This window comes from Streptopelia decaocto, assembly GCF_964273445.1.
Source record: "Streptopelia decaocto genome assembly, chromosome: 17".
Lineage (NCBI taxonomy): Eukaryota > Metazoa > Chordata > Aves > Columbiformes > Columbidae > Streptopelia > Streptopelia decaocto.
In genome coordinates, this window is record NC_138672.1 from 6,528,542 (window position 1) to 6,553,413 (window position 24,872).

The 24,872-nt window shown below is 46.8% G+C and overlaps 2 protein-coding genes across 7 annotated transcripts; one reads left to right on the forward strand and one right to left on the reverse strand.

The window, feature by feature from the left end:
- Positions 1-10: 10 nt before the first annotated feature.
- SWI5 (SWI5 homologous recombination repair protein) lies at positions 11-3,241 on the reverse strand. Its single transcript, XM_082068008.1, has 6 exons — positions 3,168-3,241; positions 2,986-3,135; positions 2,800-2,848; positions 2,169-2,290; positions 1,164-1,258; positions 11-716 (listed from the first exon to the last, which is right to left on the reverse strand). Exons 1-6 carry the CDS (start codon positions 3,200-3,202, stop codon positions 652-654), a joined length of 516 nt encoding a protein of 171 aa, XP_081924134.1. The 5' UTR covers positions 3,203-3,241; the 3' UTR covers positions 11-651.
- Positions 3,242-4,694: 1,453 nt separating this feature from the next.
- GOLGA2 (golgin A2) lies at positions 4,695-24,035 on the forward strand. 6 transcript variants are annotated; one of them, XM_082068102.1, is made up of 28 exons: positions 4,695-4,995; positions 6,248-6,370; positions 6,751-6,831; positions 10,122-10,256; positions 10,863-10,909; positions 11,030-11,093; positions 11,547-11,606; positions 12,057-12,137; positions 13,826-13,864; positions 14,381-14,443; positions 14,694-14,787; positions 15,449-15,555; positions 16,122-16,180; positions 16,429-16,570; positions 17,601-17,690; positions 17,863-17,970; positions 18,066-18,153; positions 18,662-19,008; positions 19,809-19,922; positions 20,211-20,435; positions 20,717-20,816; positions 20,904-20,992; positions 21,143-21,296; positions 21,441-21,508; positions 22,093-22,195; positions 22,449-22,555; positions 22,735-22,903; positions 23,009-24,035. In XM_082068102.1, exons 1-28 carry the CDS (start codon positions 4,948-4,950, stop codon positions 23,257-23,259), a joined length of 3,156 nt encoding a protein of 1,051 aa, XP_081924228.1. In that variant the 5' UTR covers positions 4,695-4,947; the 3' UTR covers positions 23,260-24,035. The 6 variants fall into 6 exon arrangements, with proteins under 6 accessions (XP_081924228.1, XP_081924225.1, XP_081924227.1 ...); XM_082068099.1 differs by having other exon boundaries at positions 4,823-4,995; positions 18,665-19,008; XM_082068101.1 differs by lacking the exon at positions 12,057-12,137 and having other exon boundaries at positions 4,824-4,995.
- The last annotated feature ends 837 nt before the right edge of the window (positions 24,036-24,872 follow it).

Here is a 24,872-nt window from a genome sequence, read left to right on the forward strand (position 1 = left end):
TTAAAGTGAATTACTGAGAAATGTGATAGCTGCTTTATTCAGACCACACAGTTCAACACAACTTCACATTTTGACATTTACTACAGAAATGATACAAAACCTCCAGATACCAGAGCAGTTAAGTACAAAAATGTAAACCATCCGGACTTAACCAGATTTGATCACAAAACAGAACAAAACCCCCAAATGACCACGACTTCAGCCTTCTTCCATCTCTACTTCTGAGGGGTTTTTCTTTCAAAGCAGCTATTAATTACATTGCATATATGTATGCCCTCCCATCCTCTATCCATTCAGTATCCAAATAGCCCCTGGATGTTGAAGAGAAGCGAAGGCTTCACGAGAAGAGTCTTAACATCAACCTGAATTACAGCCTTTCCAAAAGAGAAACTAAAAATAGTGTTGATCAGGTAGCAGACGAAATTATCCAAAGTCTTACATCCCTTTCCCACAAGCAGGAAACAGCTGATAGATTCAACGACTTTCAAGTTCAAAAGCTTCTTGGAAATAAGACTGTTAACCCATATGCTGTTGCAATTCTACATACATACTTCTGATGCCACGCTATCAGTTCTAAACTGATATGACATCAAAATACAATAGTCCAGTAACAGCCATCTTTGCAGGATGCAGCAGTTTTCAGGTTCACTGCTAGTCACTGAGCTCCAGATCATATTCAGGGTAGAGCTGCTTTGTAGTAACCCCTCGGATAACAGCTGCAAAAGAAAGCAATACCATTGCTTCCATTAAACAAAGATCAGTCAGAAAAGTTGCGTTTTCCTCCCAGTAGCCCCCAGCTATCTCACAGAACCTCCCACAGCTATGAAAACAACCTCAGGTTTTGCTGCTACACTCCCCACTTGTCTCAACACTTCCTTTTAGCACATGAAGGACAAAACTGACAAAAATTAATAAGACTTATCAAATTCTGGTGATCCATAACACAGACTAAAGTAACAGTCAATTATTTCACACACTCAGTTCTAAAAATATCCCAAGAAAATAATGACAGAAGCATTTGTGCTTGCACAAGTGATTGGGTAATATAAGCCTAGAATTGAAGAATCTTTAAAACCAGCTCTGCCTTCACAGTGTAGGAGCTTCTCTCTTTCTATATGAAAACATTGACTGAGAAATTCTTCAACAGCTTTCCTGTTCCTTACCCAGCTTGCCTAACAGCATCTGTCCAGCGTCTTTAATATCATTATACTCATGGAGCAGAGAGATGTGCTTCTCCAGTTCCTCCAGGCTGTAGCCTCTGTACAAATAAAACCAGAAAGGTCAAAAAAATGACACAGTGGGATCGGTGCTGCTGCTGCACAGCGAGTGCTGCCACCACCGACCGAGCACAGCAAGTAGAGCTGAGACACCCACACCTGGCACATCTAAAGCAGAATCTGAAGGCAGCAAGTACAGTTGCTGCAAGTCATAAACATGAAACCTACAAATTAGCAGATCCTCATTTTGAGTAGTTTGTTTTTTCCACATCAAGACTTATTAGCTTAGAAATTATCACTCCTTCGCAAGGAATAGAGATTCCCTCTCTTTAAAAATCAAGCAGTAATTTTATCTCAAAATGGTTGTTAATAAGCAGCTGCCACAATGTGTCATAAGAAACCACAATAAACCAGTTGCACTACCTGTACAGGGCACCCATCATGTCAGAGCATTCTTGCTTGGGAAACGCTTCCGCTTCTTGAACATACAAGTTTAACCCACTCACCTCAGACACAAACCAAGTGAACACTTGATCAAGACAGAATAAAAAAGGAAACAGATTTATCTGGGACTAAATCTGGCAGGTCATACAAGTCATTATCTCAATTTTAATTCTCACATGAACAAGCTCTTCTAGTAGTATGACATGTTGTAGTATCATAATTGCTAAAACAATTCATTGCCAATTTACATGGAATTACCTCAGCAAAAACCTCCTTATCCAAGCAACTAGTAAAACTGGTTTTGCTTGACCAAATAAACCAGAAATAATTTCCTCTTGTTTTTAACTGGTTCCATAACTCCAAACAACACTGCAATCAACACCGTATGGCACCATAAGAAAAATGGGATTATAAGAGGCCACCTTTTAGCTCTAATTCCTTGATCATATTTTATTTTAAAACCAAAAATAACCGAGGCATCAGAGCAAACACTTGTCAAGGACATACTCGGACAATAATTGTGTGATTTCCTGGTCTAGAGCAAGGTCTTTCTGTTTCAGTTCTTCGATTTCACACTGCAGGGCTTCTTCATTGGCTCCATTAGGTTGGCAGGACCTTGGAGATGGGACCTGCAGAGCACAGAACACATTTAACACGAACTTGGCCCTGGATAAGATGCTACAGTGCTGGAGGGCACTGGTCAGAAAACACTCTATGGGTCACTGGTTAAAAAAAAAAAAAAAAGGAGAAAGAAGGAAAAAAAAAATAAAATAAAATCTCCTGGGCATAAAGCAGCAAAAGCTCAGGTAAAATATTTATCAGTTTATGTGCTGTCAGCCTGCTCCATATCATACCCTGCAACATCTTGCTGATTTACAGCGTAAAGTGAAAACAAAAAAAATCACCATTTGGCACTGAAGAGAAGCACCCAGAATGACTCTGTGCTAAACCGAGGGGGCAGTGACCCCGGCAACGAGCAACTTCACCCTCCGGGACAAACAGTCCCCGCTGGGCCGGGCTGAGGCACCGCCAACGTGCGAGCGGCTCCCGGGGAGCACCGAGCCGCCAGTCCCGCTTCCCCGCTCCGGCGGAGCCACCGAGCAGGGCCCACCTCCCCACAGCCCGGTTGGGGACTCACCGGGGACTTGAAGCCGGCAGCTCCGCTCCGCCGGCCGCCACCGGAGGCCCTGGCAAAGCAGAGGGCGCCGCGTCACAGGCCGGACACCCCGCGGCGGGGCCGGGCCGGGCAAAACCGGCCCGCCTCAGCGGGGGCACGGCCCGAGCGCTACGAGGGATGGGGGGGCAGCGGGGAAGCGGCTCCTACCTCCTCGGCAGAGGCCGCGGCGGTGGCGGCGGCTGCTGGCGGGGCGGGCTGCGGCCCGCGCTCGGCGGGACCCCCTCGGCCAGGGCTGCCGCTCCCGCCGGCAGGCGGCACGGGCTGCGCCGCGGGGCACGCTGGGAGTTGTAGTCGCACCTCGCAGGGCACGCTGGGAGTTGTAGTCGCACCTCGCAGGGCACGCTGGGAGTTGTAGTCGCGCCATCGCTGCGCGGCACAGTGGGAGTTGTAGTTCCCCTGACAGAACCCGACAGCGCTAGAGAACCAACTTCCCCCTGAGGAGCTCAAGGTGACATTGGGGCACGATTATCCCAATTACCGCAGCCGAGGCGATGACGCCCAGGGCCTCCCAGAAAATTCCTCAGAGCCACCTCAGCCCTGGGGCTGCGGCTGGGACGGGGTCTCAGGCAGAGCTCAGGGCACGCAGGGTCTTTCACACCATTATTTTTGTAGGGAAAAGCTGCCACTGCCTGAGCCGCCCACACGTCCTGCCTGGCCGGAGGAAGCGCTCCAGTGCAGCTCTGTAACCTTCGAAAGCCCCGGGCCCTGTTACCAGCATCTTCCCACACAAACCCAATGCAGCTTCTTGGAGCGGCACAGGAGCCTCCTTCCCGCAGCCCTCCCGGCCCGGCTGGCCAGGTGAACGTGTCCCCGGGCAGCGCCAGGCGCTGGCAGCAGCTGCATCCAATTCCTTGAGCTGACCGCACGAGCCAAACGCTGCGATGGCCACGCTTGGAAGGTCAAAGGACTTGGGAACGGGATCACACACCAGCAAAACCCAACCGCCCGCGCTAAGTGTGACTTCAAAGGCAGAGCTCAGGCATCAAAGTGACGCACATAAAATAGAAAGCTATGTGGAGCTATAGGACGTGCCCTACAAAGGACGAGGGAAGCCTGCCCAGCAGCCTGGGCTGGTTCCTGCCCTGTGTTTACTCTGGGCAACTGAGTCAATACAGGAACATGGAGCAGCGCAGGGTGTCACACAGGAACAGCGCAGAGTGACACACAGGAGCACAGGGCAGCGCAGTGTCACACGTGGAGCAGCGCAGGGTGTCACACAGGAACAGCGCAGAGTGACACACAGGAGCACAGGGCAGCGCAGTGTCACACGTGGAGCAGCGCAGGGTGTCACACAGGAGGAGCAGCACAGAGCGACACACAGGAGCACAGGGCAGCGCAGTGTCACACGTGGAGCAGCGCAGGGTGTCACACAGGAGGAGCAGCACAGAGTGACACACAGGAGCACAGGGCAGCGCAGTGTCACACGTGGAGCAGCGCAGGGTGTCACACAGGAACGGTGCAGAGTGTCACACAGGAACAGCACAGAGTGACACACAGGAGCACAGGGCAGCGCAGTGTCACACGTGGAGCAGTGCAGGGTGTCACACAGGAGGAGCAGCGCAGGCTGTCACACGCAAGGAGCAGCACAGGGTGTCAAACAGGAGGAGCAGGACAGGGTGTCACAGGTAGAGCAGCACAAGGTGTCCCACTGGAGCACAGAGCAACACAGCGTGTCCCACAGGAGCACAGCACACAAGGTGTCCCACAGCAGCGCAGCACACAAGGTGTCACACAGCAGGAGCAGCACAGCACACAAGGTGTCCCACAGCAGCGCAGCACACAAGGTGTCACACAGCAGCGCAGCACACAAGGTGTCACACAGCACGAGCAGCGCAGCGCGTCACGGCGGCCGAACGGCGCAGGACGTCACAGGGGCGCGCAGGGCAGCGCAGTGACCCACGGCCGGAGCAGCGCACGGTGCGCACAGCAGCGCAGGGCGTCGCATCTTCTCGCGTGGGCCACAGCGAAGCAGCCGGTGACCCGAGAGGCCGCGGGGCTCGCCAGGGGCCGGGCCACCCCGGCGGCAGCGCAGGCCGGCCCGGGGCGGAGCCTGGCGGCCGCCTCCGCCGCTCCCCGCCGCGGCTGACGTGGCCCGGGCGCGGGGCGGACATGGCGGACGGCAGCAGGCAGAGCAGGCTGGCGGCGGCCAAGAAGAAGGTGAGGGGCTGGCGGGGCCGGGCCGGGCAGGCGGAGGGCGGGTTTCGCGGGCCCCGCGCGGACCGGAGCCGCCGGGCCGAGCCGGGCCTCCCGCGAGGGGCGCGGGCCAGGCCCGTCGCCGCCGCCCCGCTGGCTCTGGGTGGGCGCCGCCGGGAGCCCCCGGGTGTCCGGCGCTGCCGTCCGGCGCTCCGGGCTGGCGGCAGCTCCCGGCCCCGGGGGGAGAGGCCGGGCCTGGGCTGCTGCCGTGCTCTGCGGTCCGCCTGGTTTGTTTGTTTGTTTTCCCACCTCCCCCGCTTTTTCTTTTTCCCTTTTTTTATGTTTTTTTTTTTTTTTTTGTCCTGGGGGCGGCTCGGCCCCGTCCGTCCCGGCGGGACGCGCCTCTGTGTCAAAGTCATGGGAATGGGAAAGTGTCCTGGAGCACTTCGGGCTTCCATTTTGAAATCCTCGGAAAAATGGGATCGTTCTTGTGAATGATTTCGTTGCCCAGCCTGGCCCCGCAGCGTGTCCTGTGCCCGGGCTCTGGCGCAGGGGGGACGGGGCTGTTTTGGCGGGGGGCTGGCGGAAGCGGATAATTTACATAACTGCCTGGCACTCACTCTATTTGAGGCTTAGGTGTTTGATAACACACACAAAAATGCCGGAAGACCTAGTAGGATTCAAGTTACAGCTTATCAGACCAGCTTTTCCTTGGCGAAATGGATATGATTTGAAAATCAGTTGTAGGTCGCTTATCTCCTTAGTTCACAGTCATTACAGTGTCTGTATTAACGTGTTATCTGTCTGCAGAGATTGTAATTTTCCTTCTTAAAACCTTTCACAGCATGGAAGATCTTACCATCAGGCACTGCTTTTTTACTTTGCCTTCAGGATTAATTGCTCTTCATTATTTTTTCCTTACTGCTTTTAGTTATAACCTTAAAAAAAAACCCCAGAATATTTCTTCTAATGTCCTTTTAGTTGCAGTTTGGAGTATCAAATAGTTTCTCAAGAACATCATTAGCTGTATACAAAAGTTGAATATTTACAACTCTGAGCCTCATCATAAACCCATCACATAGTTCTTACTTTATACTTCTCTGAACTTGTTTTGATTTTTTTTTTTCTTTTCCCCAGAGGGACAAACTAATTGAAGGGTGTTTCTCTTGTCCTTAGACTTGATCTTTCTACCCACTGGAGTTTGATTTTCTTTTTGGCATTATACTCATAGAAGTCATATTCTGTTTGGACTATAGATTATTCTTTATTTTCACAGCTGAAGGAATATCAGCAGAAGAATAACCTTGGAGCAACTGTAGAAACTAAGAAAAAACGCAAAAGTAAAGAAGGCGGTAGACCTGACACCCCCACCAGTGATGACCGGCAGTCTCCAGAGAACGTGAGTGTCTCATTCTTCCTCCCACATCATTTACCACCTCCTTGTTCTTTGGTTTTCTGAACAACATGACTAGAGCTGGAAAGTGGTTGTGCCGGTGTAATATACAAATGGTGTAGATGCCTGTGTTGCTGGTGTATGAAGTGCGCTACAGTAGTTAGCAACCACCTCTCGAGGTGCATCTTGAGTCAGGGTACATGCCAAAGCGGCGTCTGATTGTACGACGCTGTCGCACAACCCTGGGTGTGTCCAGAGCTGTTGTTTGAGCTGCGTGCTCCTAACGAGCTGGAGGATGCTGGTTTCTTTGCCTGCCTTTGATTGACGTTTTCTCTCTGTCCTTTTCTGAGCCGTTTCTCTTTCCCCTTTTCTTTCGCCTCCTTTAGATTCAGAACATTCTGAAGGTGCTGGTGTCAGACCTTAACCGCTCCAATGGGGTAGCCATACCCTCATTGGACAAGAGGAAGGTGAGGCAGTGCTCGCGTCCCTCGCAGTGACTCACTCTCCCTGCCGCATGCTTCGGGTTCTGTTTACACTGACTGAATTTTCGGATGGAGCCTTGTCCTGACATATCCACTGTCAGTTGCTTGAGTTTTTGTTGCTGTTTTTATTAACACGGAGCTATATGTTACCATGCGTTTCCATTGCTTGCAAGTGCTTGTTTCCCTCTGGTTTGTGTCAAAGCCTACGCGTGAAAAAGCGAACCTTGTTAGAAACTTCTTGAGGCAGCTGAGCTTTGAGGAAAACCGGGAATTTGGAGTGAGACGATAAACTAACTGAACCACTGAGGAAAGCTGTGTTAGGAAAAGATAGTGTTTTCTTAGTCTGTATTTCTCCTGTTTTGTGTGTCATTGCTGTATTTCCTAGAGCTTGCTTTCTGAAGGGCACGTTTCTGCTCATCTCTGGCCAAGCAGCTGCCCTGGGTACTGTCTAGTTATTCCAGCCAGCCCGTTTTATGACAGGCGATGAGACTTGCACAGGTGATGTACAGCTGGGCAAGTACCATGAGCTTAAATATGTTCAGGCAGGAAGTCAGATACTTCAGGTCAAGAATTTACAGGCTTTAGTGTCTTCATGTTCTCAAGCCTCTGAAGAGGAAAGGGCAGGAAGTATGCCAGTAAGTAATAGAAATGTTTTCAGGAGCAAAGGTAAACAAATGGCCTTTAAAAAAGTATTTTCAGACAGTCGGTTTACATAAATAAGGCTCAAATTGTGGTAAAAACTCAGGGAAATAAAATTTTGTAGCTCAGAATTTTCTTCCAGTTTTCTCGTACCAGAGCTTTGCTTTTCACTTGCATAATTTGTGTAGCTTATTTCCCTACCACTGTTTTAATTTTGTTGTCATGAAGTAACTTATTATTATATTTACTGCATATCCATGCATGTCCAGCAATAAATATAACTATAGTAATCACCAGAGGTACCACATAATGCAGCAAAACCTGCAAGATTGAATGGAGCTCACTCCAAATTGCCTTTATACCCCTTTTCTCTTTTTTTTGGGTGATAATGCAGCAGCTGTTCTGTCCAACACACAGTGAACAGCAGGAAATTCCTCCAAATGGCCCTTGTAGGTGTAGGTTGCGTATCAGTAGAACTTAAGTGCCATGAACCCATATTGGCAGCTTTGAGGGTGCTGGATGCGCCCGCCTCGCAGCAGAAAGTGTGGATTATGGTTTAAGTTTCACCCTTGTCGTGGGGACTATTTTCAGTTAAAACCTGTAAGCTCTATGTATGTTATATCTCAGAGAATGAGACTTGTTTCACCTGAAAAATGAGAGTTTATTACTTCTATTCATTCTTTTTTTCCCCTTTTTTTTTATTTCTCCAAAGCATGGAGAGATACATTTTGATCCCATTGGGTATTATGGAATTTGTGGCTTATTGTGTCTGGGGTTTTAGGAATAATTTGAAAACTAATCTTTAATTGCAATACGTAATGAAAGAAAGATTTCTCTTTCCAGTTGCAGTCTTGTAAAAATCCCGAGTCAGGAAAATGCTGTTCAGAAACTCACTTGACGCTAATAGGGCAGAAAAGCTGATTGTTGGCATCTGAGCTAGTGCTGCCATTGGTGTCTTGCTGAGAGGCGGACCCCTCCCATCTCACCCACTTCAGCTTTCTTGGCTGCGAAACACAGAAAACCCAACAAAATAGGAGCCTTTGTGTGAAAGCAAATGGATTCTACTATACGCTAAGCTGAGCAGAATTACTAACTTTTTATTCTAAATCATTAGAATCTCACAGTGTGTAATTTCTAGATTAAATGTCTTGCTCTTAACTCTGTTTCCAACAAATTCAGCTCCTTAAATACTTTGTTTTATTTAAAAAAAATAAATTTCAAAACTGCTTATTGTAGAGGAAGAAGGAAGGAGTTTTGTGGTTAAGGCACGTTACTGGTTGTTGTATCTCGAAGCATTAAGCAAAAAGAATGTCCTGATCAGAAAAAAATAAGGAAACATTTTTGATATGTAGTTTATCTGATGTTCTGTATTGATGAGTGCCTGAACCAATAAAGGTGAAGTTGCCTGTAGCTGAAGGAAGTATGAGAATTCCTGACCTTCCTATAAGCACCTGACATATATTGCTCCTTGAGAGCACAAGTATCTGTCCTGCTAAAAAGAAATTGAGAAAATTCTATTTGTTTGCCTCTGCAGTCTTCCAGCTTATTGCTTTCATTAAATCTGTTTTCACTGTTACTGTATTTGTGCTGCTTGATTCATAGCTGAAGTGCTGAGCAGGTAAACAGGGAATGCCAAGAGGGAGGTTTCTTGTTTGCTGTGAAGTGCCAGGAAAGGAGGGACTGAAGTGAAAGGGAACTCTTTGCAGATGGAATAGCAGAGAGCTGCAGGATATTGGTGGGGCTGAATATTCAAAGATTATCTCATTTGTGTTGTAGTGTTTTTACATGATGACTTAACTGGAGCTGGACGATGAAATAAAATAAATTGCCATAAACAACTAGAACACTGCCCCGGGCCTTTATGGCTCTCTGGGGCTGTATGAGTTAGACGCAGTTGTCCAGTTCACTGTGGCATGGTAGAGGTGTCACCAGATGCTATTCATCCTCCCACGAAGGCTGGATGAGAACTTGCATCGCTGTCCAGAAATAGTTTTTTGGCCCTTCTCTTTTCTATTTAGATTCCTGTTGCCACGGGGATTCATGGCTGCAGCAGGGCCAGGGGCACCTGCTCCCAGCACCCCGAGCTGGCCTGGTCACCAGTGTGCTGTTTCTAAACTTGTGGTCCATGGCATGCCACAAACTCAGTCACTGCATTTTAGACAGAGCATTAGTTTGACTAACCCAGTTTTCAGGTAGTCACTAACCTGTTCTTTTCCATCTCATCTGCATATACTTCTCTGTGTTTTCCCCAGACATACTTTGAAGGCAGCGCTTTTCGAAGCTGTGTGGCTACCGTCTGGCTTTGCCCTCGCTTGCTTTTTGGTGAATCCTTTGCAGTAAATCTTGTGTGTGAACGGAGAGTTGGGTGATATTATTGCCTCCTGTTAAAGAAGCGAGTTTGATGACTGGACACACTCAGGCTGGCTCTGAGAGGGCACAAGTCTGGGCCAGTGTCTGTTCACGGGCTGGTGCAGCCACCTGCTTGATCTGAGGAGATGCAGGTTCCCCATATTTCTAAATGATTAATTGTTCACATCAGTCTAGTTTTCACGGGCTGATCACAAGGTGATGCGTTCATGTGTGTTTTCATTCGTTCTGCATGAAGGCTGTAATTCCTGTGATGTGTTTTGTGACAGGCGTACTTTGACAGTGATGTTGCCCCTCGTAACGCTGAACAGCTTGCTACCGATGTCCCTGTGCTCTCTAACAGCAACACCCTACCTAGTTGTGGTTCTGTTCTGCCTGCTCCTGGGAGCATGCAGCTGACACAGGTTTGTGAATCATCATGGATTTTGTCGTTGAACCATTGAATATTCGTTTGTGATACCACATTTTTTCTGAGAAAGACAATCTTCATAAATACGATGTGACTAGTTCAGATTTTCTGCTGTTTAAAATACTACATTCTCTACTCTCCATCTAGTCATCATCTATCTGTGGGAGCTCAGAGAGGACTAGCGTGCACATGTCCCTGCTATTTTCCTTCCCCTTGTCTATTATTTCATTAGCAGAAAGTGCTCTTAATAATACAGAAGGTCTCCAGTCAGATCAGTCTGGATTTCCTTTAACTACTTAAGTATTCAGTTGAAGTTTTTCCCAGCAAAGCAAAGTGTTGATTATACTGATAAATAGTAACAGCAAATATAAAGCTTGTAACACTGAAGTTCCTCCATTCCAAGAAACCTGAGCTCACACCACTCAGAAATTATGTGTAAGCCAGGAGTGAGTTGGTTTTAAGTTAATCTTTCTTTGGAAAGCAGTAGTTACAGGTGCTGTGGAACCTGAACCCAGATGTGATGAGATCTTAGTGACAAACTCACAAATGTGACTCCCCTCTTCTTTTATAGGCTCGTAAATGTTTGTGTTTCAATCCACAGGCTCATGAAGATGAGGGTGATCATAAAAATGCTTTGGATGAAACCAGGTGAGAGCGTTCGTTTATCAAACAGCTTTGCAACATGATCCCAAAGTGCCCAACAAATTGTTCTGATTTGGGTGCTTCTCTGGGAGAAATTTTCATTGCAAGGTCTTTCTTTGTTCTCAGGCCTTTCTCATCAACAGAAAGTCTCCGCCAGTTGTCTGAACAACTCAATGGCCTGGTTTCTCAGGTACAGCCTCATTTTGATCCATTTGTCTTATTAATTCTCTTGATGTTTGATGTGGAGCTTTAAGTAGTCAGCTCAAGAAAACACTCTTCAATCTCAGAGGTGTCTGCAGGCATTCTACTAAACAATAAGATATTTAAGTGTCGAGAAGCAAAAACTCCTGGTTGAGGAATGTAAAGTTTCAGCAGTAGGAAGAAAACCAGAGTGGGATGAATGAACAGCATGTATTCATGGACTGATGTATTCTTGATTTAGCAGAAAAGAATCTGAAGTCAATCTGCATGATTCACATCAGCTCGTCACAGGGGGAGTCTGCATCTGTCTATAGCTAGAAAAGTGTGTTTTCTGTGCTTGTCTGTGGTACTTTGTAGGGGAAGGTGCTATAAGAAGTTCATACTTAATAGTGATTTGTTGCCTTGGGGAATAAAATGACTGACTTGACTGGTTTACTTCTAGTCCACATCGTATGTGAATGGGGAAAGTGCTGTTTCTTCCACAGATATTAAGGAAATGGAAGTAAGTTGTTTGTTTGTTTCTTCCTTCCCATTTGCTACTGTTGATCATGTATTGGGACTCTGTGCTTATGGCAGTGTTAATGGGACCTAACTGAATGCACAGTTCACGTACATTGCTGTCTAGTGTTGTCTTCTGTTGAGGCCAAGAGCAGGAGTCATGTATCAGAGGTGTTTCCAGTTTGGGGACTGGGGATAATTTGGCTTCCATGCAACTGCAGTTCTTATTTCTGATTCACTTTTATGTCACAATGAAGCCTCAGCAGAAATTGATAAAATATGTTGACATCCCAGCTACTTTTGTTGAAACTGTAGATTTTGTTTTGTTTGGAGAATCTGATTATATCAAACTGTGATAATGATTTATTTTTCTGTCCTTTTTAATTATTGCTTTTTTCCCCCCCTCTTCCTCTTCTGCTCCTTCCTTTTTCTCCTATCTGCATGTGCCCATCAGACACGTTACCAGGAGCTGGCAGTAGCCCTGGATTCCAGCAATTTAACTAACAAACAGCTCGTTACAAAGATAGAGGAATTGGTAAGAAACAATCCAACCAACCAGTTTGACGTATTTATTGCTCCTCCATGCTCTCTGGGTGTCTGCAAGGTTATGGGTTCTCTCAGTGCCACAGTGAAGCTGCTTCCACAGCACTTCGTAAGGAACAAAATGGGCTGTATGGAAAATCTTAGGAGGATCAAAGTCTAAGGCCACTTGTGAATATATTTGCTCATCTGAGGAACATGAAAGAGAGTTTTGCTGTTTCCATTTAAGTGCGATCTATTGATCTCATCATGCTTCCCCTGGATGATCAGCATCCTGATGAAACAGCTATTTCTGGTCCTGGTCTGAATCCTTGAAATGCAGCATTCTGATGCTGGCAGCAGTGTGAAATCCTGCTTCTGCAGGTGCTGATGCTGTTCTAAATATATCAGCAGAGTGGTAGCAATAGGTCTAAGAGAGAGCCTGGGGCTGGTTTCTGATCATCTCCTCGGTTTCTCTTGGCTCGATGAATGAACTGCTTTGTCCTGTGGCCTGCATGGATTCCTGCTGCTGCTTTTCAGCCTTCAGCTTTAACACTGCAAGAAACGCAGCTAAGTGGACATGTTTCAATCCCAAAAGAGCCCTTCTTGTGTTAAATACTTTTCCCCATTTTGTTCCTCTCTAAAACTACACTTTTCCCGAAGTTCAGCATTTCCCAGTGTACCCCATGACCCCTCTTGCTGTTTTATTTTTGGTTTTGAGTTATTTTTGTTCCATTCTGTTTCTTTTTTGTCTTTAGCTGGGCTGCAGAGGTATCTGGCATAGTGCATTACTGCCCCCCACCCCGCCCCGATTCTCCTTGTTTGCCTTTGCTTTCCTGGTTATGTTGTGCGCTGGCATTGCTCGAATCAAAACCTCAGACTCATTTCCCTTCCATCTGTAGTCATGTTTCAAAATGCCATGAAGTAGTAGTAAAGAAACAGTTGGCCAATGTCCATGCTTTGGGAAGGGGGAAAAGTACCAATTATGTAGTTACTTATGAGGTATCTGTCAGAGAAGTGCCAGGGGGACAACAAGAGCAAATGGCAACCACAGCAGCACAGTTTGTGCAGCAGCCTGGGCAGACACCTGCTGCTGCTCACTCCTTCACCTCCTGCCTAAAGATGCACTATGTACGGTCAACAAATCTCCAGATACTTCATCCATAGGCTGAAATTGGCTGGGACAGAATTATCCCTTTGCGTTTGGCTTCAGCTCTTTCTCATACCACCTTTTGCAGAAGCCTGCCAACAGAAGTGCAGCTCTGCGTGACTTAAAGGCCAGACTTAAAGTAGGATAAATGTCTAAGGTCTCAGTTAAAGCACAAGACTATGTTTTGTTTTGTTTTAAAAAAGCATTTTTGGTGATAAACCTAACACAGCAAGATTACTATGAATAATTTCATAGATGTGGGATGCAGGTTTAATTGAAGATGGTGGATGCTCAGATATAAACATAGCGGGGGTTCCAGAAGTGATATTTGGGAAGAACTGTGGTAATAAAAACACACCTGGCATATTAGTGAAGGGAGTCCCAAATCTATTATTTTTAATAGCAAAGATGAACTTCCTAGTCTTCTACAGAAAGGATAATGGAAATTCTGTTTGCATTAATTGGCCATGTATCCTACTTCATTAAAGTGAAATGTGTTTCAGCAGTATGAGAGTATTTTCTCTTAACACTGGCACATCAATTTCCTTCCATAGAAACAGCAGAACCAAGAAGTAGTGAATCAGCTGGAGAAGGTAAAGTGTGTCCTGGTTTTGGATAGATACAGAAATGGGTTTCTTTTTCTCTGACGAGTACGAAGCATAGTGGACTGTGGCACGTACCTATGTGACCTTGTTTTATGTTACATTCAGTTTCATTTTTAGCATAATATTAATATTTTGATTTCATGAGTTAGGGCTGGTGGGTATCGTTCTTATTTTGGCAAAAGTTAATATTTAAATGCTCGAGTATTGGAGGAGTGCAGTACAGGCTGGGCGTTGCAGTTGAAGTCCTTACCAGTAGTTTGCATTTCAAATTCTGCCACGTTTCTACTCGCAGTGATTGCACTGTGCTGGCATTGCCATTCTACGATGGGTAAATAATGACGTAGATCAAATAATGGAAGACTGAAGTATGTCTTTAAAAATACCAGTATCATTTAGATGCTGGAAGCACTACCAATGAATCACTGCTTTTTTTAGTCTGATGTAAGCCAACAAGGGTTAACTATTAACATTTTTGTGCTGAATAGGCGTCATTTGTTTATACAGGAAAAGAAGGAGTTTGAACAGAAATTTTCTAAAGAGCAAGCAGCACTGAGGGAACAGCTACAGGTAAGGCAGAGGCTGTGTTACAGTAATGTCACCTGGCTTCTGCTGTTCTCTGGATTACTGACCACTCACAGTCTTCATTCTGGAAGCCACATGAGTCCATTCCTTCAGGAAGACTGGGAGAGTCAGTCAGCCAGACTGCACTGAACTGCAAGAGCTCTTTCCCTTTACTGCATTATCCTCTTGTGGCATCAGTGATGTTGCATTTACAAGCAAAGAAGTTTTGTGCTGAGCTGATTTTCCTTTCCCAAAGGTTCATATTCAGACTATTGGAATTCTAGTCTCTGAGAAGTCGGAGTTGCAGACAGCCCTTGGACATACTCAACAAGCCGCGCGGCAGAAATCAGGTAACGGACTGTGAGCGCTCCGGCTCAAGCTGCTGGTTAAACTGTGGATTTGAAGTCATGGGTGTGACAGTTGCTGGCAGCCAGCTCACAACACTCACCGACTCCCTGCTGAGCAACACTTGGCACTGTCACTGCTTCTGTCATCATCGCTGCCCCCAAATGGGAGCATGTTGATCCCATGGCCGTTGGGGTTCTTTGTGCATCACTAAAGCCTTGTCAGCCCCACTTGGGCCTGGTGGCTACCCCAGACAGTTCCTTTCTGACTTGCTTCTGATGCTTTTAAAACTTTGTTCCCTTTTCTCTGCCCTCCCTCCCACACAGCTGTCATGCTTAGGTAGGTTTTACTCAAGCCTTTCATTCTGAATTAAGTTTGAGCAATTGACTCGATTAGGAAAAAAAACCAACCAGACAACATATTCTCTGTTCTTCTGCAAAGGAAGTTAAATCATCTCCCTCTAAAAGTGAGGACAGTTGTTACAGAGAGCTTTACTGCTCAGAGCTGCTGGTGATTCACCTGTAGAGCCAGGAGTGGAACCAGGTCTCACTTAGAAAGCTCTGTGCTGCCTTAAGAGCTTGTTGACGAAGTAGAAAGTTCTGTTCAGCCAGTTCCAAAAAGTAATTTGTGGTCTGGCGTCAACTGATTCTGCTCTGACTTGTTCAGGAGAAGCTGAAAGCCTTGCTGCTCGTCTGCATTCATCTCGCCAGAGGGTGTCGGAGCTAGAACGTACTTTGTCCTCCATCTCTATGCAGCAAAAGCAGTCAGAGAAGGTAAGAGTCACCTCTGTTTATGCTTAACCAGCAGCTCTGCTTTTGGCTATTTGCCTGTCACTACACTACTACAACGTCTGCAGTCCCTGCTTAGAGAAGAGGCAGAAATTAACCTCGTTAATTGTTAATTAACCTTGTAAAGCCCTGTATTCTCCATGATCAAGGCAAACTTCATTCAGGTTTCTGTGACCACTAATTATATGGTCCAGTTGCTGCCTTCAGATCTGGCACCTCCATCATTAGTCTTGCCAGCTCCACATGACAGAAGCCCCAGTGAGACCTTGTCCCAGGCAGGTCTCCATCAAACAGACACTTTAGTCTTGATATTCATCCAGAAGTTTGCAGAAATAACCTCACGTTCGATTACTAGCGTCACATTTGAAAACACTGAGCAGACTTATTCTTGGCAAATTCAGGAGGTTCTAAGCAGACCCGTCCTGAGGATTTTGCTGAAGTTATGACCTTTTCCACTTTATCTGATTTGCTAGAGGTGAAATGAAGTATTTTTTTGAACATCTTATTTGGCTGAAGTCTGTAGATTAATCAATAATTTCCTTTCTCCCCAGCATAATAAAGAGTTAGTGAAGGAGCGAGACAACCTGAAACTGGAACTGTACAAACGAACGTAAGTCCATTCTGCATATTACCGCAGAGTAACAGTGCTCAGCAGAGCCACAAAACATAACAAGGGGCACAGAGCACGGGTGGTGACTTGGGAGGCTGGATATTGAATTAAAACAAAAGTCGCTAGATGCGATGTTTCTGTGATTCTAGCTGCTATGAAGCACTACATTGTAAATTTATGACGTGGGCATCAGCAGACCCATAGTACGTATAGTGATGCCACTTGAATTTTTTGTTTGCTTGTTTTAGCAAAAGTAGCGAGGAAATAAAGCAGCAGAACTCGGAGCTGTCAGAGAAGGTCCATTCCCTGGTTTCCCAGAATTCGGCTATGAAGTTGGATATGGAGGATTTGCATAAGAAACTGGAAATGGCAGAACTGATGATTCAGCAGGTAACCATAATACTGCTGGGATGTGAGGGCAGATCACACTGATCCATCCAAGACTTCGCTTCTGACAGTGGGGGAAGACGTAATTCTTGCTCTTAAAGGAAGGCGCAAAATCCCATCAAGACATCCTCTTAGTAAAAGGCTTTCAGTGAGGCCTCTAGGAACAGAAAGTCTGTATTTTAAGGAGTTGGAGCAGTAGATTTAAAGACATTGTGACACTGGTCTGCTGAAACATGTTATAGAAGGTGAGAGGGTGGCTGAACATTCCAAGTGTGAAAATACGGTGACTCTTCCTGTTTGTTCAGTATTTTGGTTACTTGGTTCTTGTGCAGTCTCATTGAGAAACCAGTTGAGCAGGGGTGATGTTTGTACTCACCCCAGCACAAGGTGATGAATTGGACAATGGCAACTGGAAGGTCAGCTGGGGAAAATTAAGAGAATCAGCCAGTTAGAAAGGGAAGGTGTGAAGCCAGCTGTTAGTTCAGAGAACAAGTCTGGTGTTCAGGTGAACCTGTGAGGGGAAAAAACTGCTCTTTTTTAGGTTTTTTTCTTCCCCCTTCCCTCCTGGCAGTGGCTTAAGTTACCCTTTAAATAAAGCCCAGAGCACTGTGTCTCAACTGAACCAGCCTTGCTACTTAGTCCACTGACATGTTCCAGACTTTGGCTTTACATTCCTGACATGTTTGACAGTCTTTAAGGTCACAAGCTTTTATACCATCTGATCTGGCTGTATAATACAGACTCTGAAAATGCACAGAGTTTCTGAGTCAAACGATTTGATTAAAGTGCATTTTCTTAATTAAAAAAAAAAGGTAAATATAGAATTGTTAGGGGGGAGCTGCCCAGATCAGCAGGTTTTACAGGACTAAAATCTAAGCTTTTTTTTGTTTCATTCAACTTCAGCATGAGTTTGAGCACTTTAAACTGTAGAAAGTTACAACATGGACTATGTGGCAGGTTACTATCAGGAGAAAGGCTACTTAGAAATTGAGTATTAGCATTTTGCCATAACTTTTTGACTTTTTGTTGGCAGTTCTCAAGCCAGGCAGGGAGTCTGGATGCAAACCAGCAGATGCAAATGGCACTGGAGGAGAAAGCGAGTCTGGAAACCCACATTGCTCAGGTAAGAGGTTGTGTGAGATACGGCCCAAATCTTCTGTAATGAGACTTGTGTGGCAGAAGAACGCAGCCTGAGCTTTGCATTAACACTGGTTTCTTCAACCTTTATCCCTTAAGCAGTCACAGCCAAATTTATTTGGCCAATATGATGTCGTGTTTTATTGTGTTTTGAACAGCTCTCTGAGTCACTTCACCAGCTCCAGGCAGAGAGAGATCGGTATGTAGAGAAGCTGAAGGAGGAGCAGAGCATTTGGCAGCAGCGGGTACAGCTGCTGTCTGAGCAGGTAACATCAGGGGCAGTATCACACCTGCTTTTGACAAACACAGGCAGGAGTTAACTCACTGTAACTATGTAACTTTCACCTGTGTGGCCTTGCAGGTCCACACCATGGCACAGGAGAAGGAGCAGCATATGGCCCAAATTCGGGAGCTGGAAGCCAATGTTACAGAGTTGCTGAGCAAATCAGGTAGGGCTTCCAAAGTGGGGCTCTGCGCTGCAGAGCACCAGCTGGTTATCTCTGTCCCTGCTGTGCAGGAACTTCTGCACACGGGGTGCAAGTGGATGCTCTGAAGCCGTGAAGGCAGCTGAGAGCTTGGTGACCCTAAGAAACCTGTTGTCCTAACAAACAGCAAATGAGCTGCTGCAGCTAATTGAGCAGCAGACTGGTTGTGTCTTTAGCACCCACCTGACTGCACTGTCAGGCTCTCCAGCCCAGGACTTTGGGAAGGTGGGGTGCTCTCGCTAGGGCTGGGAGGGAGTCAGCAGCACAGGGCAGGACACTGTGCTTGGTTTTGGGTACTTCTGCTCCTTCATTCCTCTTGACGCCCCACAGTGAGGCTGGATATTGCAGCTGGTGATACCTTCTGGGTCACAGAGTCCTATAGGTTGGGGTCTGCTTTGTGTATGTGATAGTGTTGTGTATTACACAGCGATTTAGCCCTTTGACTGAGCTGCTTTTGATTCCACTTCCCCAGCAGTTAAGCCCATGGATATCGAGCCTTCCCCACCAGCAGGGCCCACAGAAACTGAGCAGAGTCTGCAGGAAGAGATCCAGCGGCTGCAGCAAGAGAAGGACCAATTGCATGGGCAGTACCAGGCCCAGGTCCGGGACAACGAGCAGCTGAGCCACCTCAACCGGGAGCAGGAGGAGCGGCTGCTGGAGCTCGAGAAGGCTGTGCAGCGCTACAACGAGGAGTCCTTGGACAGACAGCGGATCCTGGAGGACATGCAGAGTGACAAGGTCACCATCAGTAGGGCACTGAGCCAAAATCGGGAGCTGAAGGAGCAGCTGGCTGAGCTGCAGAATGGGTTTGTCAAACTGGTATGTCTCTTTCGAGCATCTTTTCCCACTTCTTCTCTCACTGGTGCAATCCTTTTGTAGCAGAGACATAAAAAACTGGCAGAAGCATCTGTCTCTTGTCCTCTGAGGCCACGGGTGCTCCATCATCTGTGATTTGTATTGCCATGCCAGGAGGTTCCCTGTTAATTCCTTACTCCCTCAGGTGCTCTGGCAGATGAACCAATATCTTTGTCCAGTTTCCTTTCCCCCCCTCATTCCCTGTTTTTTTCCCCAAGTATTCTTCCTGCCCTCTTACCCTTGAAGATACCTGTTTTCTGATCGCTGTATTTGCCCGTGAGGAAGAAGTTCTCAGCAGTCTTCTCTCCTGCTGCTCTCCTTGTTATCCGTCCTGGACCCGAGTCCTTACTCTTGCTTGTTCTTCCAGTGTAACAGCTTCCCGTTTGGGGCCCTGGCAAACTGACACATGGTCTAGCTGCTGATTTTTCTTTAGTCCTTTCTGAACTCATTTGCTTGTTTTTGAATGTTTGGGTTATTCATGCCCCCCATCTGCTTTGGAGCTGACAGGCTGTGTGACATGCCAGCCTCTTCTTGGCACTGTCCCAGCACTGATTCCCCTGGCTCTTCCCTTGCTCTTCTCCCATCTTCTGAATGTTTTTATAAGTTATTTACTGTCCTGAACGGTCAATTTATGGCCTTTAGTCACACCCCAGGCCAAAACAAGGGATGGCACGCTGATGTATTGGGAATGAACATGGTTTATTGAGAGTATACGTTAATGTTGGTTGGGTCAGTTTCCTTATACAGTGGTACTTGTCTTGCAGACAAATGAAAACATGGAGGTTACAAGTGCCCTACAGTCGGAGCAACATGTAAAGAAGGAGCTGGCCAAGAAGCTTGGGCAACTGCAGGAGAACCTGGGGGAGCTCAAAGAGACGGTAAGAACAGCCGGTGGGGTGGCATGGCAGGTACACAGCAGTTGATGCAAACTGCTGGCAACTTTCCAAGCATGGAGGGAAGGATAGAAATCGGTATTGTAACGATTGAGCTGGGAGCCTTCCCCCATCATCTGCTGTCTGATGTGGGGGACCAGCATGTGGGGACAGATGGTGGCTGCCTGCCTAGTTGGTGGCTTTGGGGCAAAGTTGACAGTTTGGATTGTGTCACACAGATCAGCTTTTCTGGCAGAAATGGTTTGATGTGATGGTTCGATCTTGTTGTGTCAGCTGGAACTGAAAACACAGGAGGCTCGGGGTCTGCAGGAGCAGCGGGACCAGTACTACGGGCACCTCCAGCAGTACGTGCTGGCGTACCAGCAGCTGGCTGCCGAGAAGGAGGAGCTGCACAAGCAGTTCTTGCTGCAGACACAGCTCATGGATCGGCTACAGCACGAGGAGGTTCAGGGGAAGGTGACAGTGGAAATGCACCTGAAAGAGCTGCAGCAGACCAAGGTAACAGTAAAAAAGGGCAAGTGGAAAGATGGGAGGAAAAGTGCTTAAGTACTTGAAGTATTAATTAAGCAAAAGGTTGGACCAGATGATCTTTAATAGCCCCAAGCTGGGCTGTTCTATGATTTTGTGATTACATCCTGTGCAATACAGGTGAATGATGCTTGTTTGGAGCAGAAGCACTGGGGGTTTTTTGTGTGTGTGGTGCTACTGCCTGAAGATGTAGTGATTGTTCGCAGTCTGTCATGTGCTGGTTTCAGTGATCTGCTGCTGCTCTCTCGCAGGAAAGTCTGGAAGCTGTAGCTAAGGAGAACAAGGAGCTGCAGGCCCAGATCAGTCAGTTGGCAGCAGACTTGGATGGCAGGATTTTGCACCGACTGGATGGTGAGTAGCTGCAGCTGAGCTCCAGGGAGGAGACAGAGCTGGGCTCTCTGGGGTATTACCTCTTTGTTCACCTTCCTCCTTTTACAGGAGACGGAGTTGAAAGTGAAACAATGACTGAAGAAATCCAAAAATCTTCATTTGTGATCCCAGAGAAGTTTGAAAGCCATGAAGAAATGGTGAGTCTTATTGGGCAGAGAAGCCTTTGGTTTTAGTTCTAAACAAACATTTAGAAAATGGGGTAAACTGTTACTTTGTCCCAAGATGCACCACTGACCATGCTTCACGCAGGAGCAGCACTCATGTGCACACTCTGGAATTCTTCCTAGGTCGCGTTCTTGACATCTGCCATGTCCCAAGTGGAGAAGGAGCGAGAAGACATGAGGCAGCAGCTGGCTGCTCAGAAGCTGCAGTGCAGAAACCTCCTGGAGCAAATAGCAGCTCTTAGGCAGGAGCAGCAACATCATGTCATGCTGGGTGAAGGTAAAACTTTGGTGCAGTTTGGGGACAGTGTGACTTTGGGGTCAGGCCTTGGCCAGCTGCACTGGTCTCCCTGAAACAGAGCTACAGGTTCTGTGAGTGCATTGTGCCCAAGGAGCAACTGTAAATGACACATGTCCCTTCCAGGTTCCACTGTGGATACTGTTCCAGTGGAGGTTCATGAGGCTTTGAAAACTGCCATGGAGAAACTACAGGTAAGCAAAGAATCTCCTCTCCTTTCAGTCCCGCTGCTCTGCCTGACTTTACCTAGTGTCAGACTAACAGACAGATTGTAGGGGAATAAGTAGCAGGTGTTCCATAATAGTAAGTACTTCCTAAAAAGCCTATCACTGCATGTCTGGGCACAGTAAATCTTGCAGCAGTAACTCCCCGCCCACCCCTGTCACAGACTCTGAGTATCAGGGTCTGACACTGAGCTGGGGTGTTTTTCTAAGGAAAGAGCTGAAAAACAGACTGAATATCCTGACCCTGCTGGGACGAAGCAGGTGGTCTGCAGTCTTGGAGCTGAGCATGACCAGAGCTGTGCTGTCCCAGCAACGAGAAGGTTAAAAAGCAGTTTATATCTGCCCTTCTGCTTCCCAAAATGCAGATAAGACTTTTTACACCTTCTCTAGGTTGCTCCTCTGTTCCTTGTTAGCAGTGAATTGGAGACAAGTTGTGAAGGCAGCAAGATTTGTTCCCCAGGCTCAGAGCAGTGTCGGTGGAGGGTGATGTGTTTAACACAGGTGGTCTCTGTACATGAGCAGTTCAGATGATTGATACCAATTTTTGTGTTCAGTCCCGTTTCACAGAGCTGATGCATGAGAAGGCTGATCTGAAGGAACGGTTGGAAGAGTTAGAACATCGCTGCATACAGCTGTCTGGGGAGACGGACACCATTGGTACGTTCAGGCGACACCAGCACAAGCTAAAGCTTGCTCAGTGCATTATCCTTTGGGGAACAGAAGGTCTCCTACAGCTTTTGGCGCTGGAGCCCTCCAGCTACCAAGCAGTTCAGGTCTACTGCTACCTAACTAGCCAGATCTCCAGGCCAGGGTTGGATTTGCTGGATCCTCATGCCACATAGTTCTGTGCTCACCGTAAGGCGTGTAGCCCAATCTTGCTAACGCTCCTGATGCTTCTCTTGTATTCCAGGGGAGTATATTGCCTTGTACCAGAGTCAAAGGGCTATCCTCAAACAGCGGCACCAGGAGAAGGAGGAGTATATCAGCAGACTGGCTCAGGACAAGGAAGAGATGAAGGCAAGGAACCTTTTCTCTAGTACTCCAAGCAGGGCAGGCCAGGGGAGCACTGGCACAGCCCAAACCTTCATGTGTTGTTCTTCTGCTAGCTTTACTTTGAATTTGCTTATTTTGTGACTGCAAACTGTCATGTTCTGTTTGTGTGTGTGGCTCATAGGCTTTCCTTTACTTTGGTGCAGGTGAAACTACTGGAACTACAGGATTTAGTGATGCGTGTGGTCAGGGAAAGAAACGAATGGTACAGCAAGTGCGTAGCAGCTGCTCAAAACCCAGAACTGTTGGCAACCCAGAATGAAAGTGTCCTTGCGGTGGAGAGGCGCATTGAACTGAATGCTACAGATGGAGAAGGTAAGCGCAGCCAGGACAAGTTCTGTACAACAGAGGAATCGGAGGTCTTGCTGTTGTGCAGGGATGGGAAGAGTCACCTGCCTGCCTTGTCTGTGTTCCTCGCAGGGTTACGAGAAGTGAATTTATCCAATGAAGCAGAACAAGAGGCTGCTGTTCTTCACCAATCCGGTTTCTCCCCTATTGACGGTAAAGCTGCTCAGCCAAGCCAAGTGGACCCCACAGAAAAGCAAATAATGCAGCTTCTCAGAGAAATGCAGAACCCTCAGGAGAGGCTGGGCCCCCTGCTGGAAAACCCCTGCATTCCCTTCTTCTACCGTGCTGATGAGAACGATGAGGTCAAAATCATGGTAGTTTAAGGGGCACTAAGTCTTATTTACAGCAATTTTCTATAAGCCTGAAAAGACTTAACTGACTTGTACGTGCCCATACCTCTGCTCAGTGCCCTTGGTCATAACAGATTTTTAAAGACATGAGGAAAGACATATTGCACAGATGGAATTTGAGCATCAGACCTCATCCTCCCTTTCTCTTCTTTCTTCTGGTACTTGGTGTGCTTGGAGTGCAGGCAGACTCGAACTAACCCTGGGAGGCAGCTGCTGCTGGCGCTTCACCTGGGCCAGGTGATTTCATGACTTTGTGCAAAATGACTTTAATCCCTTGTCCCAGATTTGCTGCCAGCAGTGGTTCTGATCCATCGCTATGACTCTCATCAGCCTGCTCCCTTCTGGGGCTCCCAAAGTAACTAACTTATTCTGGTAACAGACTCTTTGGACTCTAAACAGGTTTGGTTTATTTCATACTACGTATCTTTAAACTTCCCACTTTGTTCTGCAGCCTGACTCTTGCTACCTTATCCAAAACCAGCCTTGTTGGTTGTGAACAGCTGAGCTGGGCAGCACTACAGCCCCGTTTATTCTTGTTGCTGGGGAAGGGACTGAGGGTGGCCTTTGGAGGCTTTTTTGTTACTTGACAAAGCTTTATGTGATTCTTGGGAGCGGGGTGGAACTGTAACTGCACTTTGAAGGATGTGTTTCACTTGTATGTGTCTGAAGGTTTTATTTATTTAAAAAAAATGGGAGAAATAAGTAAAAGGAAACCACTTAATAAACATGCTTTGTTTTGAATTTCTGGACTCCAGGGGTTCTAGTTCTCCGTCACTTGAATTTCCATGAGTAGTAAATCCCTCAGGTGTGCAAGTGGTGCAGTGAACTGCATGTGGAGATCCTGCGACAAAACTTGCATTTCAGGCAAGAAGTGCCTGTTCTTACAGTGGTTGGTGTCAGCAATGGAGCTTTCAGGAGAACCACAGGGAGGTTAAGGGACCTGACCATCACAGCTGTGCAACCGAATGCAGGAACACAGCATCAGGTTTGGGGGTTGTCAACAACAAAGAGAGAAACTACTAATTTCTTCTGTATCCAAGTTGGTTGAGCTTTACACCAGAAGCAGATGAAGTGTGGGGTTTTTGTTTTGTATGGTTCATCTTGATGTTTCCATATACAACTGAAAAAAGCATTCACAGAACAACCCCTGCTCTCCTGGAACCCACCAGGGAAGATGGAAGCTGGTTTTTGAACTCCATTCATCTGAATGGCATTCGTGTTGTCCGGTACTGGCACAACACAAGTGACGCAGGGTTTGTGTACATAGTGTATCTGTGTAAAGTGCTGTATATTCCTTGAAGAGAGACTAAGCCTTTTCCAGGGTTTACACCATAAACCTGTATCATAATTAAGGGGCGCAGGGCTGTGATTTAATACAGAGCATTGTTATAAATGGACAATATTTATTGGATGTTCTGCTCTAGCACTGTGAAGGAGACAAGACCAGTGAAGGTCTGTGGTCTGTTGCAGAGGTGACTTAATACTGTTACAGATTTTCTTTCTGAATAAACTCATTCAGATGGGCACTGACTAGATGTATTTCTTCTGCAGAGAGCACCTTGAAATTTGGCCAGAAAAGTGACAAA